General features: G+C 37.5%; 1 protein-coding gene across 1 annotated transcript in view; it reads left to right on the top strand.

Annotated features, from left to right (window-relative positions):
* The first annotated feature begins 16,305 nt into the window (after positions 1 to 16,305).
* The window catches only part of nAChRalpha6 (nicotinic acetylcholine receptor alpha6), a 395,829-nt gene continuing 391,716 nt past the window's right edge, over positions 16,306 to 20,418 (top strand). Inside the window, exon 1 of the mRNA XM_083130645.1 lies at positions 16,306 to 16,665. Within this exon, the coding sequence (XP_082986771.1) occupies positions 16,587 to 16,665 (79 nt within the window). The 5' untranslated portion in view covers positions 16,306 to 16,586. The remainder of the gene's footprint in view (positions 16,666 to 20,418) is intronic.

Below are 20,418 nucleotides of genomic sequence, written 5' to 3'. Positions count from 1 at the left end.
CTGTTTGAATATCAAGAACAAAACTATCAGTGTCCATGTACATCAATTTTACACAATCACCATAAAAAGGTTTCAACACATCATAATACAATTTTAACATGTGTAATTTGGCCAATTCCAATATCACAGCCCCTACATAAATAGGTTTATCAAACTTAATTTTTGTTTTTTTCATGTTGAAAAGTGCCATATTTTCATCATAAATTCTTCTATAATTGAAATTAGGCTTTGCAACCAATTTTTTGCTCAGGCTGGGGTCAGTAATTATTTTAACATCGGTATGTTTTCTGACATTTTCAATAGTTTTGCCATACACAGAATTGACCATCAATTTAAACAAGGCCTTATCAAATTGGCTCTTTGCAGATGTTCGAAGCTCTGTGTTTGTATTAATATATGATTTCAACCATTCTGAGTGCCTGAACCTCAAAACTTTGCCAACTTTGCTCACTTGGACACCATGATGCATCAGGAACTGGAGGTTTTTGTAATATATGACATAATCCTGTTTTGGCTCCAGAGTCATCATCAATTTCTTTTGTTTAGAGCCAGGTGAGCACTGAACCTCAGGAATTGGGGGCAGATCAGAAAATTTGTTATGTAAATTATCTGGAATTGTCAGATCAACCTCTAAGAAGAGGCCATAATTACTGTCATCAAAATCCTGAAGATCCTCAATATTGAAATCTTCAACCCATTCAAGCCCTGCATGTGGCAATTTCTTCATCATAGCATAACCATAGAGGCTGTTTGCATCTACATACAATATATAATTTGATGGCCGTGCTGGATCATAATCAGGCATATATTTGTTATTTGCTCTGGCATATCTCTGAGAGCATTGCACCATGCCTCCTCTTATACATTGCTCCATAAACAGATACATATCTTGATCTTGGATCAGATCCAATTGCTTTTTGTTGTTTAAAAACATTGCAGCCCATGCTAGGCCCGGGGCACTGTAAAAATACACTGGGTCCAGCTCATAATTTTGCATAGAAGATTTTCTGAATGCCTGCAATATATCAGCTAAGAGGGTCACATCAAGTTTTAAATATGCCATGTGATAATCACCAAATGTCTGGCATTTTAAATTGTTCCACATCAATTGGGCATGGTGATAATCTTCATCTGTGATTCCAGATCCTCTGATTTTGCTGTAAAACTCTTGTTGTGGTGGCAAAAAACACTCATCAAATTTAGAAAAATCTGTAACATAATCATATGGATATACACCCTTTCGCCTAATTAATTTCAGGTCCTGATTTGGAAACAAGGCACATGTGATTTTGAATTGATCATCAGATAATTGAGTGGCCAGTGTAGCCAGGCTAGCAGATAAAATTCTGTAAGAATCAAGAAATCTTATGTGAATAGGAACACCATTAACTTTAATTATTTTGCTAATAGCAATATATTTCTCATCATTTTCAGCTAAAATATTTAAATTCTGCTTGTCAAACCCCTCATATCTGATCAGATGATGGAAATCATAATTGGATGCTCCATGGCAAAATATAGGGACAAATTTTGGTCTCTTGATCTTAATATTACAGCTATTACACAGGGCCATTTTGAATTTACCATCTGTATGGGAATGGTGTTTCACCTTGATTTTTGTATCTGAAAATTCAGAACCACATACCGGGCATTTTTCTGCATTGTTGAAATCTTCAATCTGTTTCTCTGTTAAAGGCAACATGGGCCTTGATTTTAATAAGATATTAGATGCTATGTCATGGCACTCATTTTCTATTTTATGTGCAAATTTTTTGATGGCATCTGGTCCCATGTGTGAATATTCTTTACTAACAACACCATCCTGTACAACCACATAATAAAAGCTGGAAGGTTCATGTAGCTGGTATGGTGTAATTGAAGATTCTTCAGGATCTGGATTGCAGAATGCAAGAGGTTTGAGGTTTGATTCAAAATCACAGACTATATATGCTGGGTGTTCCAACAAGGCTTCAAACTTTTTGAATTTGCAATTTTTACTTGGCATTGGCATCACCATATGAACAGGTTTATGATTTTTACAGTATTTTAGATGCTCAATTAACTTGTTTTTAGCAATTTCTGCATTCTTTTCACAAACACCATTCACCATTTTTCTACCATCAAATACACTTAAACATCTTCTACACAACTTGAATATTGTATTGGATTTGTCTAGTTGTGTTCTGACTAAAGCTTCAAGATTATGTATCAGAGTGTAATGATATGTGCCATCCCCTTCAATTAAGAGCAAATCAATCGGAACAGCAGAATCATCATCAATTGTACTGATTCTGAGAGGTGCTATCAAGCAATTGCCACGGCCAGTGGAACAAATAAATACATTAATAGATAATTGTTTATCATTGATATTCCTGGCTTTTTTTTCAAATTTATCAATATTCTGAATAGACATTGGATATTCTAAACCCTCCATTGCTTCATCAAAATCATGTTCATGCTGTTTATAATAACTTATTCTTTCTGGATCCCTTAAAACTGGAAACAAAGCAGCTAATATACACCACAAAAAGCATTTCTGGTCGGTATTTTCTATATTAACCACGGCTGTTTTGTTTTTAATATTGGCAGGTAATGGCAGATATGTAGATCCTTGTAATGGGCTGAATTCAGAAATATTAACATATAACTTGTGTGGAGAGCCGCATAGACTCCATCCAGACTCTTTTGCTGCAAATTCAGTGTGTTTAATATTCAATTGATCCATCAAACTGCTTATTATTTTGTCTGAATTTGCATTTGAATATACCGGTACAGTTTCTGTTATGTGGGGCTGTGTAAATTTTGTGCCATTTGGTTTCTTATATTGTGTAAACAATTTGAGGGACAGCTTATAAGAGCCATTTTGTGCATTTAGAATTGCCTGCACATCAGGTTTTTTACTGTTCAAAAAATTCTTAATGCCACATCTTGGCTCTGATACAAACCGATAATCTCTTAATTGGCCATTAAAACTGCTATGGATGGGCTCATAGCGTGGCTGCTTTGCAGGTCCAGCATTAACAGGTGCTTCATGCTTTCTTTTCAGACCAGATGTAGATGGTTGTGGGGGCAATATTGATGACTGTGCAGAACAAGTATCTTTATGTTTATATGTGAAATATTCCATGCTATATTTTCTATGGCATTTAGGGCATATTTTTGTGGGAGTTCTGTATTTGTCTGGGTTACAAATCTTTTGGTGCTTAGCCCAATTGGGGCTGGATATATTTTTATTACACTGATTGCAATATTTTTGACTTGGCATTTTTGTTGTTGTTTCTTGGGATTCAAATCAAAATTCTATGCTTAATAAAAAATATCAGTTGGGTTCAGCAGTGTGATTTGTGTGTGAGTGTGTGTATATGTGTGTGTGTGTGTGTTAATATTTTTGGCTTTGGTATTTATATAAAATTTCTTGGGGTTCAAATCAAAACTCTATACTTAATAAAAAATATCAGTTGGGTTCAGCACTGTGCTTTGTGTGTGTGTGTGTATGTGTATGTGTGTTAATATTTTTGGCTTTGGTATTTATATAAAATTTCTTGGGGTTCAAATCAAAACTCTATACTTAATAAACCTATGACAGGTTGTCAAAAATTCTGTATATTAAATCAAATAGATTTGTAATTCAATTTATACAAATCTGCAATATTTTTGTGTTTAAAAAATATGAGCAGTACTGCAACAACACAACCTTTCTCTTCAACAGCTCTCACAATACTGGCTGATATGCAATGCAAAATCTTTTATATAGCCTAAGCACGGACCGCATTGAAAACATCTGGGTGGGTGTGGGTGGGTGTAGGTGGGTGTAGGTATGTATGTGGGTGGGTGTGGTCAAGGTCAAGGTCAACATCAACGTCAACGTCAACATCAACGTCAACGTCGGGGTCAACGTCAACATCAACGTCAACGTCAACGTCAACGTCAGAGTCAAGATCAAAGTCAAGATCAATATGTGTGTGTGTGTGTGTGTGTGTGTGTGTGGGTGGGTGGGTGTGTGTGTGGGTGTGGGTGGGTGTGGGTGGGTGTGTATGTATGTGTATATATGTGTGTAGGTGGGTGTGTCTTGGCCTAGTTTTAAGTGTGGCCAAAAAAAATATCAAGAGGGGCATATTTTTGACAAATTTATGGACAACAATCTCACAGAAGTGCCTTTTATAAGTGTAGGCAAATCAATCTGAGAGGGGTCATACTTTCTCAGGAAATTTTTGAGGGCATTTTTACAAAAATCTTGGATTAGACAGTGTTCCACACTTGAGCAAAAAGCTCATATGAGCATGTTGAGCTTGTTTTAAGTGTAGGCAAATCTGCTTGAGGGGGGTTCATATTTTATCGCGCTGGTTATAGGACAAATACAACTACTGACAGGGATTCAGTTGTTGCAAACTTATATTAATGAAATTAATATAATATTAATATTAATTGCTTGTTTTGCTAATCGCATTTGATGATGGGATAACAACAAAGAACGCCCATGACCAGGCCGGAATTCGAACCCGAGACCTCTGGCGTCGTAGCGCGCTGTGCTAACATCGCCGCCACGGAGGTTGGCAACTGAACTTAATGCCAGTCACAAAGTTTAATTGCCAGTCCCTGTAGCGGAGTGGTTAGCACATCGCGCTACGACGTCAGTTGTCTCGGCTTCGAATCCTGACCTGGGCATGGATGTTTGTGAGTGTCCATTAAACAATTTCATCATATCATCACTCATCCCCTTTTTTGCAAATTAGCCAAAATTAATAACAATAACAAAGTTTAGTTAAGGCACTAACGTAGGTTGTCAAGTCTGTTCTATTTGCCCAATTGTAAAACTAAAAAAAAAAAACATTGTTTTTTCCCCCTGGAATAACGTTTTTCCGTTCACAACCTTGAAAATCAACGATCGATTTTGCTCGAATGTACTACCGGATTACTATCGGATTAAAAATTATGGATACTCGAGTTTGGACTTCACTTAAGAATTAACCAGTAGATGTACATAAAAACGAGTTACATCAAACTTTAGCTTACTATTCAATTCTGCGTTCATCTATTGTAAACATTTTATTTTGAATATATCTTCTATTTTTTTATTTTTCATGAGAACAAAAAAGTGTTTTTTGTTTTTTTTAGTTTTGCACCACTAAGATTAAATGTTGACCAAAATGTGGTGTGGATCAACTGGGACCATTCTCTGTCCCTTTAACACCACTGTTTTTTTAGTATATAGTTTCAAAAATATTTCGAACAACGTAGTGATGTTTCAATAACTTTCGAGACACACGTTTCGCCATGAGAGGCTCTGAAATAACGTGCTTTCTACGTATTACAACTATGTCATTGCTTAACACCAATTTATTGTACTTCTTCAATTAATACTAGAGCTAAGATTTATTATTGTGTTTCAAACTTTACAAAAAAAATGATTGAAATAAAAGTAGATGAACAAATACATTGTAATCATTTTGGTACCTCTACTTTATCTTCTAGTAGAGGAGAAGGTCTAAATATGGGCGATGGTTTAAATATGGGTTTTGAAGTTATCAGCGCTCCGGGGTGCTGCAGCCTGGTGGAGGCTATGGAAACTGGTTATCTGTCAAGGACAAAGGTTGCGGCGCCATTTCGCAAGTGAAAGTGGTGGTTCGTTTTGGCCTTGGACGCTGTTATAGATTTTCGTTCTCCGAAAACTTTTTGCAGGTATGTTTTAACTCAACGTTTTCTGAAATCTCATCTGTTTTGTATAGGTTATGATATTAGTGGTACATAAAACAAATGTGGGCTTTTATAATGCCATGATTGCTTTGTGAAATATGTACCACAGAGAGCGAAAATAAATTGAAAAAGACAAATGGCGTGATGGTCTAAATATGGGCTACATATTAGTAATACTTAAACAAAGACTAATAAATGTTTATTTTTGTTTTAGAATGCCCAGGACAAAGCCATGCTACGAAAGGAAGGGAAAACGAAAGATATGGAATCAAGATGATATGGCGAGTGCCATAGCCGACGTAAGATCGAAGAAAAATGAGTTGTGATAAAGCGGCCGTTGTTCATAAAGTTCCTCGTTCTACGTTGCAAAGACTTAGCAAGACGCCGGCTGAAGCATCAAAAATATAGTTAGGAAGAAAGACAATCTTAGGGGAAGAACTGGAGAAGTTGCTTGTGTCATATTTGCTTTTCACGGAACAAAGATTTTTTGGTTTTACAATTGGCGATCTGAAGAGAATTACCTATCAAGTTGCAGAAAAGAACAACATACCCCATCCTTTCCGGTCAGCTGAGGCAAGAAGAACATGGGCAGATATCTTTCTTCGTCGTCACAGCGATGTCTTGTCTATGCGAAAACCGAGTGGCACCTCATTTTCCAGAGCTCTAGGTTTTAACAAAGAAAACGGCCAGAATTTGTTTCAACTTCTTGATGAAGCTTACGAAAGGTTCAAATTTCTTTCGGACAGAATTTGTAATGTCGACGAGACAGGTCTCACGATAGTGCAAAGTAAAGTACCTTACGTCATCGTAAGGAGAGGAAAGAGGCAAATCGCTGCACTTGCATAAGCAGAAAGGGGGGAGGGGGGCTACAGTCACAATCATTGTTTGCATGAGTGCTAGTGCAGTTTTCGCCCTCCCAACAATTCAATTCAAATTCAAATTCAAATTTTCTTTATTAAAGGGCGAGGTTCAGCCTGTGGCTGTTCTCCCACCTAACCCCGTTTGACATTTACCTAGTGTACATAAACAAGATCATTAAAAAGAGAAGAAAATACAATAAAATAAAAAAAAAAAAAAAATAAAATGGTTACAAGGAAAGAACAAAGATGAGATTTAAAAAAAATAAAAAATGAAGACAACACGTAAAAAAGAAAGAGAGGAAAAAAACACATTCACGCACACACACACACACACATTAAAACACACATACTAAACATTTCTGAGCAGGACATTCACGCACGGATGTTGAGATTGATGTACATGATTATGGTAGTTTTGTGAGGTACGATAGAACAACGCATACGTAAATATTACAATATAGTTGTAGATTTGTCAAGGATTGGATTGGATTGGCGAGGCTCGTATGTAATCTAAACTGTATTGTGTAGTGTTACTCGTGGGAGCTTGAACAGAGATATTGCTCATCTAACAGAAAATTCTTTAGGTTATTCTTAAATTTGTTAGGACTGGGGAGGGAGGTAATGGAGGGCGGAAGTTCATTCCATGTTTTTGCCGCTGAAAGTGTAAAAGACGATTTGAAAATTTCCAGTGAGTGTTTGAAGAGTTCAAGTTTCGCTGTTCCTCTTGTTTTGTAATTGTGTATTTCCCTTCTGGTTTTTAGTTTCTCGAATAAATTTTCGGGGATTTTTTTTATGCAAAAGATTCTGTATAAAGCAACAGAAATGAAGTCTGCGACATCTGCTCATGTTTAGCATTTTATTCTCGTTCAGGGTTGGAAACAATCGTGTTTCCAAGGAAGATCATGTCCGAACTGCTCATGTAAGGTGCTCCACCGGGATCTATTGGTTTCGAACATCCATCTGGGTGGATTCAAGCTAACAGTTTTACGTAATGGCTTAACCATTTCATCAAAAAAGTGGTCCCTACAGCAAACTCCTCAGTGCTTCTTATCTTGGATGGACACTACACCCATGTTAGGAATATGGAAGTCATTGATTGACATTGCCAGATCTAACCACTTAACCATAATTTCACAGCCTCCGCACTCAACGCACAAGCTTCAACCGCTAGATAAACCTTTCATGGGATCCTTGAAGGTGTTCTATAGCGAGGAAGTGCGGATGTGGATACGTCACAATCAGAAACCTGACACTCCCTACGACATGATGGAGGTTTTTGGAAAAGCTTATTTGAAGGTCTGAAGTTGCAGTAAATGGATTTAGAACAACAGAAATCTACCCGATGAATAAAAATATCTTCTCCGAGGTGGACTTCATTGAAGCTCAAAGGGAATCTGACAAGACGTGCTCATCAGCTGAGATGCCACCCGACGCAATCCCTGGACCAAGTGGATCAACCCAGCAAGGTCGAACACCGCCAGAAGGCTCGATAGATTCTGTTCCACATTGCATGCAGGATGAGACCAATCATCAAGGAATGTCGAGAGATCTCATTAGCCCATTCGATATCTCGCCTATTCCATCAATCACAAAGAAAGCGAGTAATCGAGGTCCGAAGGTTGCGATGGCTTCTGTTGTTACGAGATCTCTTTACAAGGCTGCTCTTTCTGCATCGATGGAGAGGTCGGCAAGTGAACTACAAAAGGGAAAGCGGAACTTGGATTTTGGAGATTTGAAACGAAAGTCATTGGTAGAAGACCAAGAAAAGAAGAAAGCAAAAGGAATCCTCTGCAAACAGGGTTCATCAAACCTTGCAGCACGAAAGACGAAACTCAAGGAAGATGCGGACAGCAGCGATTCAGATGAATGTGAAGAAGAGGCCGTCACTACGATGCAGTTGATTGAAAGTGACGAAAGTAATATTGAAGTTCCTTTCGGAGAAATACAGCCACAAGATAATGATGCCGAGTGCATGTTTTGCAGTGAAAAATTTTCTGAAGACCGTCCTAATGAATTGTGGGTGATGTGTCAATCCTGTTCTTTGTGGGCACACAACGAGTGTGCAGGGGCGGACAAAGATCTGTATATTTGCGATTTCTGCAAATTATAGACTGACACTGTCATCTACATGGAACATTTTCCATCTTGCTACATGAAAAATGAATATATTTCATTGTTTACTTTTGATCTTTTATGTTATCTCAATTGTTCGTCCATGTTGAGATAACATTTAAACAAATATTTGGATCTTTTTTTTTTAATTTCGATTTTTTCCCCTTCTGCGTGATTTTCAAAACATTAGATTATTCATAAATGTGAATTTTATAATGTTTTAGTCATAAATGACTGTTTCTTTAAATTGTAATTGCTTTTTATGATATTGTCAATGGTAGCCCATATTTAAACCACCATTTCGAAATACATGATTTTACCATTTTCTGGAAATTCCTTTTTCTTTAAAAAAAATGGAGACCTTCTATACTTTTAGCATGCTATTACATTTAAGTATATATTTCATATATATGTATTTTAAAGGCAGGTGCTTGATATATTAAATGCTTTCCTCCGAAAATGACAAAATAAAGAGAGGAGCCCATATTTAGACCTTTTCCTCTATGTTTTGCAATTATATATGTATATATTCAATATATGTAATTATTACGAAACTCTTTGTTCTTGTATGGTGAGAGACAAGTGAAAGTTACCGATTTGTTAATTGAGTGTTTTTTATTTTGTAATGTAATTGATTTCTTGTATTATCGGTCTGTGTATGTTTGTATGTATGTTAGTTCTATTGGTTCTGTTTATATTTTTACTTTTTGTGTCAATGATTGCCTGCCTTCTATAAGTGGAGGATTTACCTCTCTTGAGGCAGTAATTAATTAAATATATAAATTATGTACTGATCATTATATTAGGCGTGCTCGTAAGTTTGTTTTTGTAGATCCCCATACAAAAACACAACCATATCGAGATGTATTACACAGCATCACCTATTCCTATTAGGAACTTTGTTTTCAATTTACGAATTTTTTTCATATTTCAAGGTCCAATAATAATAATAACAATAATATCGTCTTTATTTAGAGGGAGTGTTTCGGCCTTGCGGGCCATTCTTACAAACAAACCCTTAAAAAAATATATTACAATTGACACTTTACACTTCTTGAAAATCACTGTTGCAGTAGAAAAATAAAAATATAACATTTATACTTATAATGTAAACAACTAATGTACTGGAGGTACAGAGGTAAATCTAAAACCACAATTAGAATACAATTATTACAGAGATAAAACTAAATCCAATACCTTATTCCAGTTCAGAAAAGATAAAGCCAGGCGCTATTGTTTGGACAGTAGATGCTTCTTTTTCTTGTGTGTGTGTTTTTGCGAGGTGCGTTGATGAGCCAGTTGCTTGGGAACAAACTCTTTTATATACGAGCAACGGTACTTCTCCTCAAGATGGCGAATGTTAAAGTGAGATCGGTTGTGGAATTTCTGTTGATTCACTCTCACAAAGTATCTCACCAATCGAGATCAAGTGTGTATATGTCGTATTAAGATAGCAGTCCACCACGTTTTAAACCTTTGTCTTAATTAAATGCTGTGTAATTGATATATATGATTGGTTTCAATTATTAAGATAATCAATGTCATGTAATAAACCGTAAGAGGCGATAATGCCGGTTGCATCCATTTGGAATCATTGAAGCTTGAAAACTCTATTACTATCTATAACCCACCTCCCCTCACTTCAATAGATCTTTAACTTTTGCAGGTTTCAACTTGTTGTTCTCAATAAAGTAAACTGCCAGTCAACTGTTGCGTTTTTCCATGCAACAGGCTACCAGGGTATTTTTTGTTCTGGCGAAAACTTTCGAAGACAAAATAGATCGAACATTTATCCAGATTCTGTGGAAGTCAGAAGACGCTGGAATCTTGAGCTCTGCCAACTTCCAGCTCTTGGATAGTTTCTTATTTCACGAGAAATATTCATTCTCTGTCCACCATAAGGTATTTAGGTACACATAAATAACCGTAGATTTTGAAATATTATTTATTTAGCAAAAGTAAATAGTTCGTGTTAATAGTGGCGGGTGAGGTTCTTAGAGTATAATACGTTAGTCAAAATAGCTCAGATGAATCAAAATTACTGGTAAAATCTGAAATTTTAGTACTCTAAGTACCAATCAGTAAAAGCTGACTCATCAACACACAGCACAGGCCCCTGAACCTAGACACCTGAAAGTGTTAAGGTGTCTGCCTGTTATGACGTAACTTAGACCTCCGTGGCTAACACACGACGCTCAAGTTCCCGGGTTCGAATTCCACCCTGGGCATGGGTGTTATTTGTGTTTGACCCTTCATCATATCATGATCACTCAAATTCTTCGTCACAATTCGCGAAAAGTTGGAGAAGAGCGACGTAGAAAATAACAGAATTCAATCAAACCAAACGCAACTCCAGAGACATAATTTGATTGGCTGATAAGCCTATCATTGATTGATTGATTGATCAATTTTTCACATTATGAACACGTCAGCACATAGGCTATTTATGTCTGTCAAATAATACAGAAAAATGCCTAATTAATTAAAAAACAAGCTGATGACAGGAGCCCTTACATGAAAATAAAATATGTCTGATTATGACTTCCTCGCTCAATTTCTAAAACTAATACTGTGATGGACCCCTTTGCCAATTACTAAAAGAACACTATATTGTCCACGAGGATAAAATCTCCATACCCTACTTACAGGATGACGCTGTAAAGGGCACTCAGCGAACGTAAAGACAAGTACAGGACACCACTAATCCACAACGGACTATACTGGTTGTAGGCCAGGAACTAGAGCCTCGTTGATCTGCAAGACTGAAGTGGCCGGTGTATTCTACGTAGAAGTAGAACACACTCTTACACTCTCGATAGCCCTATTAAATAATAACTAAATTCATCATAGATTGTAAAGGAAGCGTCTGACCTTAAGAAAAAAAATATTTTCTCCATGAAAAAAGAAGGAAAACTTACAATTATGGAAAATATGAAAAGCATATTGTTTCCATTGTTTACATAAGTCAATAAATAGTTGAGTAAAGAGAAGACATGCACTAAAATAACGAATTAAATAAATCGAAATTCATTCCTGGTACCAATCAAACTAAAGAGCGCTTAGACATAAGGGTATCTATTATTCTTTCTGTTTCAATTTTTCTATTGTCATTTGTCAGTGTTGCTTTCCTGACACTTTTGACTAATCGCGGCGATGGGAATAAGTGATAATTGAATTAAATTCATGAGGGACAATCACAAAGAACAATATTTTTTTTCTCTTTTTAATGTGTTGTGTTTGTTTTGTACACGGAGATGTAACTTACTTTTTGATTTACCCTCGTATTATTGTATCAGGTGAAATGATTTGAAAAAGTAAAGGTTTTGTGTTCGAAATGATGTGCTTCTCAATTGAAAGCAATTGTTGCCCACCTCATTCTACAGATTTAAACCAAATCAGACGGAATATTTTGTTTTAATTAGGATTATATAAACTTGAAACTTGCTACCTTGCAACAATTGTGGACGGATGATAAAGTGATTTCCTGGTGGATGAATAAAACATTCTTACTGCGTTACACAATAACAGATTTTTTTTTTTTGTTCACAAAAGATATTTCTTCTGTTGTACAAGAAAACGTAAATCTCCGAGTCTTACGTAATGAGAGGCCACATTATGTGTTATGTATTATGAGTTACGGCAGCATAACATAAAGGCATTCACCATTATTCGGTAGTGACGATATTTGATACTAGGGATATCTGCTTGGAACAACCATTAAGGATTTTCTGCACGCCAGTCAAGTTTGATGCTCACATCTTCGCAGTAACGAGGTTATGTATAAATAAGGAACTGCAATAAAATCGTTACTACGAAAGGGACGCTTAATTCGTATGACGTCACGTCCTATCATATTTTGAATTGCGTCCAAAAAAACAATGGAAAATCATAACAATGTGTCTCAAGTTTAGAATTAACTGTAGGTTGTTTTAAAGGTCATTACGGTTTCAATTTTTAAGATAGCATTGCCAACCGTTCGGAGTGTACCAGATTTGATACACGTTTGTGACGCCACGGTTTTGCCCAAAGATTTCAGTCCAGACGATATACAAGATAAATTACAAAGCTGTCAAAGTATTTTTGTTATTTTACGTCAATATTCTTACACTTCTGGGTAATCGTGGCGATGAGGATGAGTGATGATATGAAATTGATGAATTGATATTCACAGATAATATCCATATCTAGGCTAGCGAAATCGAAAGCCGGCTAGTTAACGTCCTAGACCACCGATTGATTGATTGATGTGATTTGTTTTACGTCGCGATTATGTCACTTTTCTGTAAAGCGAAGATGATGATGAACTACAAACATATACGGACAACACAACACAAGCTTCACCAAGGATTGTACTGGCCATGGGTCTAGGCGCCAGAGCCTCGTTGGCTTGCAAGAAGCAGTTATCGGCGGCTAAGAACACTGCTAGCTATCAACATGAAACTTGATGGGCTGATTCAACCAAAAGCAGTTTGGCAAGCCTCCGTCCTCAAAAAGCTGCCTCGTGGAGAAGTCTTAAGCCTCAATCACACGGAACTGGATATCCAGTAGGAATGCTCTAGTTGACGCTGGACTGGCTACGTATTTGCTAGGTTTCGCCTCGCACGGCACTTGTTACACCGTACTTGTCGATAGTCTTTCGTTGACATAATGGCGGTCGCGTGAGATGTAGACAACGTATCACTTCACACTTTTAAAATACGATAACTATTGAACCGAGAGGAATATCGCTTCGTATTAAATGGTTTTAGGTAGAGAAGAATGGCGCTGATAAAATACATACTTTACAACGTTTACTGTACAAGTATGGAAGAATATGTTAGCTTTTTGAATTGTAAACACCGTGCATTCACCATACGCGGTGTAACTCGACGTGCCTTTCGTGATGTATGCGCCAAAATATACAGTACTGAAATGAAAAGATGAACAAAAGTATAAAACATGTTACAATATAGTGACTGGTCTATATGCAACCCAAATAACATTCATGCCTTTTGGGTTGCATAACTGTCAGGAAACCTAAGGTTAGGTTAGGTTAGGGCATGTGGAGTGGACGATTGTCATTTGGGTTGCATATAGACCAGTCACCTTTTTCAAACTAGGTCCACCTTCACGGCCGCTTCCGTATGAGCGGAAATAATGCTCAACTGTGAATACTTTTTCCTCCGTCGAGAGACCCATTTCCAACAACAACTGCACAACACAACTTCCTTTTCACTACTGCGAACACGTGCAGCTGGAGCTATACCCCGTCGACAAACGCAACCACGTGTTCGAGATGCGCGAGTTTCAGTACTGTATATTTTGGCGCATACCGTATGTATTATACATTGTAATTGGAACAGCTAACCGAAATAATCCATGAAACGCTTTGGTGCAAAACTGTAAAGTACTATCTCTTATAAGATTTGTAGAAGCATTTACGTGGCATTTATGCTAGCAAAAATGTTAATGGAAATCCTTTCGTCTAAAGCCGGCTTAAAGGTGGACGAGCAATTTGAAGAACGTTGTAGTGGAATTACTGCTTTGTTCTTTTATTGAAAAAAGGAAAAGTATGAACTAGAGATTGGCTCGAAAAATAGCATGGTAATCAATGAGTACCAAACAAGCTTTTTAACTCGGATTTGCGTTATTCATACATGAGATTCGCAGGATTCATTCACAAAAAAAGTCACACCTTTATTAATACACTTGTATTGTAATAATAAGGATTTTCATTTTCAGCTAATCATATTTGTCACGTACGCATCTCATCGCTTTGCATAAATACCTAAATATTAATGAATTGAACACGAATGCACTGCACATCATCTCTTTGCTTTCTTTATCGAGAAATTGAGAAACTATAACATAAACAGCCAGCACTCGGAAACCACAGACAAAAAACGCTCCTTTGCACACTCACAGATTATCTTCACGTGGCCAAACTTTGCTCTGATTGGCTGTTCCACAGAATCCAGTCGAGGAAAGATAGTAGCAATTAGAACATGTCCTATTCCTCAAAACCAGTCAAGCAGTCAGCCAGGCGGCCATGGTTTCTACCAAGAAAGTAATTTCAGCGTCAACTAGGGCCTACTAGAAATCCAGTTCCGTGTGATAGGGACTTTAGTATTTTTCTCACTTACAAAGCCACGTATTCTTGATTACAATCTGACAGTCTTAAATATTAAGATTCCCTCGGAGACCAGGATGGTTGAATGGTCAAGCAGCAAATGGTCGACTCTTTTATGAGGTCATAAATTTCATGTAATCGTCATTTCATCTTCATGGTCGCAATTAGCTGAAAGAGGCAGGAAGTGACGTAAATATTTACGAAGCATTTTAACTTCATAGTTCTCATTACGTGATCACCGGCATACAGAACGTTGTTAGTTCGATTCCTGGCCAGCAAGTGACAGTTCCGTTCCGTGTATAATCACCATTCATTCTTGCTGTTGGGATTAACTACAGAGTTGAGCACGAAAAACGTGGTCTGAAACAAAACTTTCCCCTAAATTAATGTGCTTCAAAAACAAGAACAGACGCAAATACCGCTGGAGGGGTGACGTGACATGGACAGATTGGGAGAGTAGTGTAATGGGCGAATGTAGAAGAAATAATAGTTTGAGAATGTCTGAGAAGATGTGGCGGGCCGGTTTTCATGTCCGAGCCTGTATAAAGAGATTGAGACGCGACAATTAACAACCAAAATGCGAAATACAGTCTAAATATGGCCTACGACGTCTGACTGGTTCACGGTACTTCGGGATTTAATTCCAGGGTAAGTTATTTCAGGTGGGAATTCTTGCAAGATTTCGTAGAGCGGCTCTGGGGTTCATCCAGCCACTAATAAATGGGTACCTTAAGTGGGCTAGACGCAGCCGGAGGGTGGTGTTGATCACATCACCTTCAGAAATGGCCCAGATTGTGGATCTCTGGGGCCCTACCTTCACACGAAATGGGGAGGTAGAAAATGATCAAATATGCAGACGAAGCACTTTAGCTTTTCATAAAAAGAATTTCTATATGTTTCAGGAACACATCACGCTTACAAGAAAGTAAATGTAAAGACGTGTACATCGTGACCATGGTGATGAGAATTAAACTATGCGTTTCAGTTTAACGCACCGTTGAGTTTAATTTTTGCATTACCGTCTCCGCCAAGAGATTGAACCTACAAGTATAAACTTCCAGCGAGAGATTTGAATTGACTTCCAAACATAACAGAAGCTACGGTCGCCCTAAATATCTACTTTGGTTGTAGAGTTTGCATTCACTGCTAAAGGTGCCTAAGGGTCTCGCTGGGTAGCTGTAGATATGAGTGAAGCGTGTACCCTGATGGATGGCAGGAAAGGGTTACAGCCACCCACCCCCTCTCCGCCTCACCCTACACACCCAACTTTTACAAACCCAAAGAAATGGCGGCCAGAGGAAGCCCTGCCCGGGTTAAGTAGCAGCGTCCCATTGGCTGTGGGCATCAAATCGGCGCATGCGCAGAGGACCGTATTGATCGCGGACATAAACATACACACTTTTCCCTCTGGTTCCCGGGGTTCGAGAGGGGGACGCACCTTCAGCTGGTCGCTCTTCAGAACCCGAAACCAACCACTGGGGATATCCGTGTCGGTTTATACATCTCCTCAATTCTTCAGCCTCCCTTCTTGTTTCCAAAGAAAACAAAAGCATCTCCTTTCTTTTCTCCAAGATCGTTGCATCACCGCGTGCTGACCAATGTTTCTTTGGAAGCTGTGTTCATCCAGGACCCTCAGGAGGCGCTAGTAACAGGTATTGGCGTTGCCTAGCTTCTACCATTGTGGGGAAGTCCGTACCTTTCCTCAGAAGCGGTAGGCAATAACATAGGTTATGACGGCCAAATCTGGAGGAACAAAAGCCAACTAAGACGTGCCTTTAAGGACTGAGTGGGGTACTGTGCCTGCTGAAAGAATGAGTGATCGAACACATATAGAACACACCTCCATCCATCTGCTTCTGGCGGCTATATTAGTCTTGGCGCTTCCTAAAGGTAAGTGGATAATTATTTTTACCATTTCGACACCCGCCCCCTGTAACAACACCTACCTAGGACACCTTTTCCGGGGTGGAACCAACCCCCCTTCCACCCCTCTACAACATTCGGTGTTTCCGCCATTGAGCATATGTCTCGCGGATACCAGATCATCTCCCCGTCTCCGTGATAACTCCTTCATCGTTTAAGAACTGTTGTTTTTACCTTAACGCTAGGTAAATCGCCAAAGGACATTTCCATCCAGAAACACACCCCAATCGCCCGCCATGGCAGACTACCACCTGTTTGTACGATCAGATTGGGCCGTGCCTCTGGATTATGTCTATGGTACCGAAGGGGTGTGCCCGAGTCACGCCTTAACGCACGCATACGTAACATATGCTGATCGGAAGAATTTCCTTACGCACTTTCTGAGGTCGAGGTGTGTGTCGAAAATGTTTCTGTACATGTACTCGGACAATCAAACGAGATTTCACCCAACAGTCGTGCGGTCCAAAGGAGTTCGTTGACAGCTGCTCAAACCTCCCATTGTTGAAAAAGGATGGCCATTGTTGATCATGGTGGACGCAAATAATACAACAGAAATTCAGAAAGGACACGATATGGCAGAAAGTGGATGAGAATTATTTTTTAACTTCTCATTTTTCGCTTTATAATATTTTACAACAATGTTCTGTATTAATGTGTGTGTATGTGTGTGTGTAAATATATATACATACATACAGTTTTGGCCAAGCGAGAGAAAGCAATTTACTACTCGAATGTATGTTAGATATTTTAAAATATTTACATTGATTTTTTAATTTTTTGAAGGTAACTTTTTGGTTCTAAAATAAATATTAGATTTATTTTTAAATGTGCAAATCTTCGAATAATGCAGAAAATAATTATGTATTTTTTTGTCTGTGTACAATTTATAACGTTATTCAGATTTGCTTATTTACATATATTTCACTAATTTCTAGTTTAACGAAAACAATGTGAAATCCCTACCTCCATGTATGTTTGAAAATATCCTAAAATGATAGGCTCGGTGACTCTCTGTTAAGTGGTCGACTTCGTATGTTCCCGAGTTCGAGTCCCGATCTAGGCATGGTGTGTCTTCATCAGTTTTATCTCTTCATCACTAATCCTCATCATCTCGATTAGCCTAAAGTGGGAGATAAATAACAACAATATATATAATTACAAGTTTTAATTCGTATCAGAAAATAAACATTCCCTATTACGTTTAATTTTCTGTAGAAAATAGGCTTGCGGTTCTAAAATCCACTTACAAATGGTACCATAATTATGTTTTTAATTGCTCACTGTAATGAGGTGGCTTTTCCCATTACATTTTTATGTTTGAGGATAATTAGTTGCAATTTAGTTAATTTTCTTTCACATTGATTTATATTGCACGTCATAAATAGGATGATGATGAAAGAGACATAGATGTTACAAAAACAATCATAGGGTTGTAACTCTGTACTGATTAGCAAAATTTTGGTTAGTTCCATTTGTTATCGAATCGGTCGATTAACATTCCTCCCACCCGTTTGGGTCACACCCAAAACCTCAAAACTAACAATAAATGATCAATTAACAAATTAGCATGGAGAGCAAATGATGATTGTTATCTGAAATTAGTGATTTTCCCATCCCCCACTTTTGACTTCTGAAATTAAGCATTTACTCTAGCAAACCACGTCTCAAACAAACAAACAAGCATTTATGACAAATAATACCTCATGACTTTCCCCCCACAAGAGAAGATCGTTAATCCGCCACTGTATATATTGAAAAGTATGGCTCTTTCAAAACGAGAAAGAGTTATATTCATGAAGCCTTGACGCGATATTTTTAAAAGCAAAAACACAGAAAAGTTTATGCAATATATATTGACAAATCAATTTGTTGCATACGCATTGTTCCTTAGTACAACATTGTTGTGAGGTTTACTGATTTGCATTATTAAGACTTGCGTTTCTGTGTCCACAAGGTATAAAACTACGTGTAATTACACTGCCGAAACTAATCTTGAATGTACTTAGCAATCCTACTTAATATGTAGTTGTTTTCCCTGTATTCATTATCGAATGATTTGTGCGAACTAGGATGATCAGGTTCAAATAAATGCAGGTGTACAACAGAAATTTTTCTCTCAGCAAAAATATCTTATTTATATTTGTTGTACGAATATTCTGTCAATGTATACAGGGGTATATTATATACGGGAAACATTATTAGGTGGTTTCACATGCGAACTTTTTAAAACTTTATTGAGGATCAAATGAATTCTTATCGATTTTCACGTGCAAACTATCACGAAACCGCACCCATGTTTTTAGTTCTTCTAGGATATTACAAATTGTGTAAGACTAAAATGTCACCATTTAGTCATGCTCATAAACTGTATATCCCACATCCCTCCCCCGTCTATCTCTCACACACACAACACATACATGCACACTGCTCTTCGCAAAAACACAGCACACCTTGCATTAGCTATCAACATTATATTATGTGGTATTTCTACCAATATCATAATTTTTATGACTAATTTTATCTCGTCGTATCGCACACCTGAGGAAAAAAAGCACTTGGAAATATTAATAACTAATGTATGTATATGTATTCCTGTATTATCTCGTCGTTTGTAGTAGTAAATAATTTATGAATATACACAGCTCAAAGGAAGAAGTATTCAGTAATACAAGTATTGTATTCAATAGTAAAGGAAAAAGAAAAGAAATAAATGTCAAACCTGTGAACACTTGTTTTCCTATGCTGTTAATGAGACCCAGAATGGATTGATTTCTTTGCTCTTTATTTCCTTAGGTTATTTCAATATTTGTAATACCATTTTCACTTAAACTTTACTACAGTGATTTTTTTGTTTCTATTGAACATTGTATCAATAGAAGATTATATATAATGAAGAAAACTCTGAGTATCTTAAAATTTTCATATTATTAATATTCAAGTTCCATACCTTTCGCATCATTCAGTACTTTACTTAACTTAGGGCCTCCCGGATGGCGCAGTGGTAGCGTCGTCGCCTTGTAACCAAGGTGTCCAGGGTTAAATATCCGGTGGAGGCACATAGTGGTTCGGATCCCACTTTAAACTGTAGTTCCAGTTCCGATTAGCCTTACTGTTCATAAAGTGGACTTAAAACACCGAATCAATCAATCATTTACTTAGCCTAGTGCAGGAACTGAATAAAATATACATTCTAGAGGTACAATTTCCCAATAAAATTCCCTACTTGAAAGAACAAATTACTCTCGAGCTATTTATTGAATTTAAGTTTCCAGGAAAATCACTACTTAGGCTATTTTCACCCGTTACAAAAATCATTTTTAATTTATTTCTTCTGTCGGGAAACAAAACTAACAGTGGTGGTACTCTGTGGAAGTATTACCATACACAAAGAGACGATAAAAGAGTTAAAATGTAGGGATTAACCACTCACTCTAAAATGAGTTTTTAGTTTTTGTTTAAGTCCATTTTATGCACAGAAAGGCTAATTGGGACTGGGACTGCAGTTTAAATTGGGATCCGAACCACTATGTCTCTCCATCGGTTATCGGACCAGAGGCTCGTTGATTGCGAGGCGACGACGTTACCACTGCGCAATCGGGGAGGCCCCTCTTAAATGTAGCACCATTCATATTTACGTAGCATCTCATTTAAAAACGGCTAAGCAAGTTCTGTCCATAAATATAAATATTCGCACTGCATTTATTGATTACGCAGTGTAAT

This window comes from Lepisma saccharinum, chromosome 11 (assembly GCF_977018435.1).
Source record: "Lepisma saccharinum chromosome 11, izLepSacc3.1, whole genome shotgun sequence".
NCBI lineage: Eukaryota > Metazoa > Arthropoda > Insecta > Zygentoma > Lepismatidae > Lepisma > Lepisma saccharinum.
The sequence above is the reverse complement of the archived record's forward strand: the minus strand, read 5'-3'. Positions and strand labels throughout refer to the sequence as shown.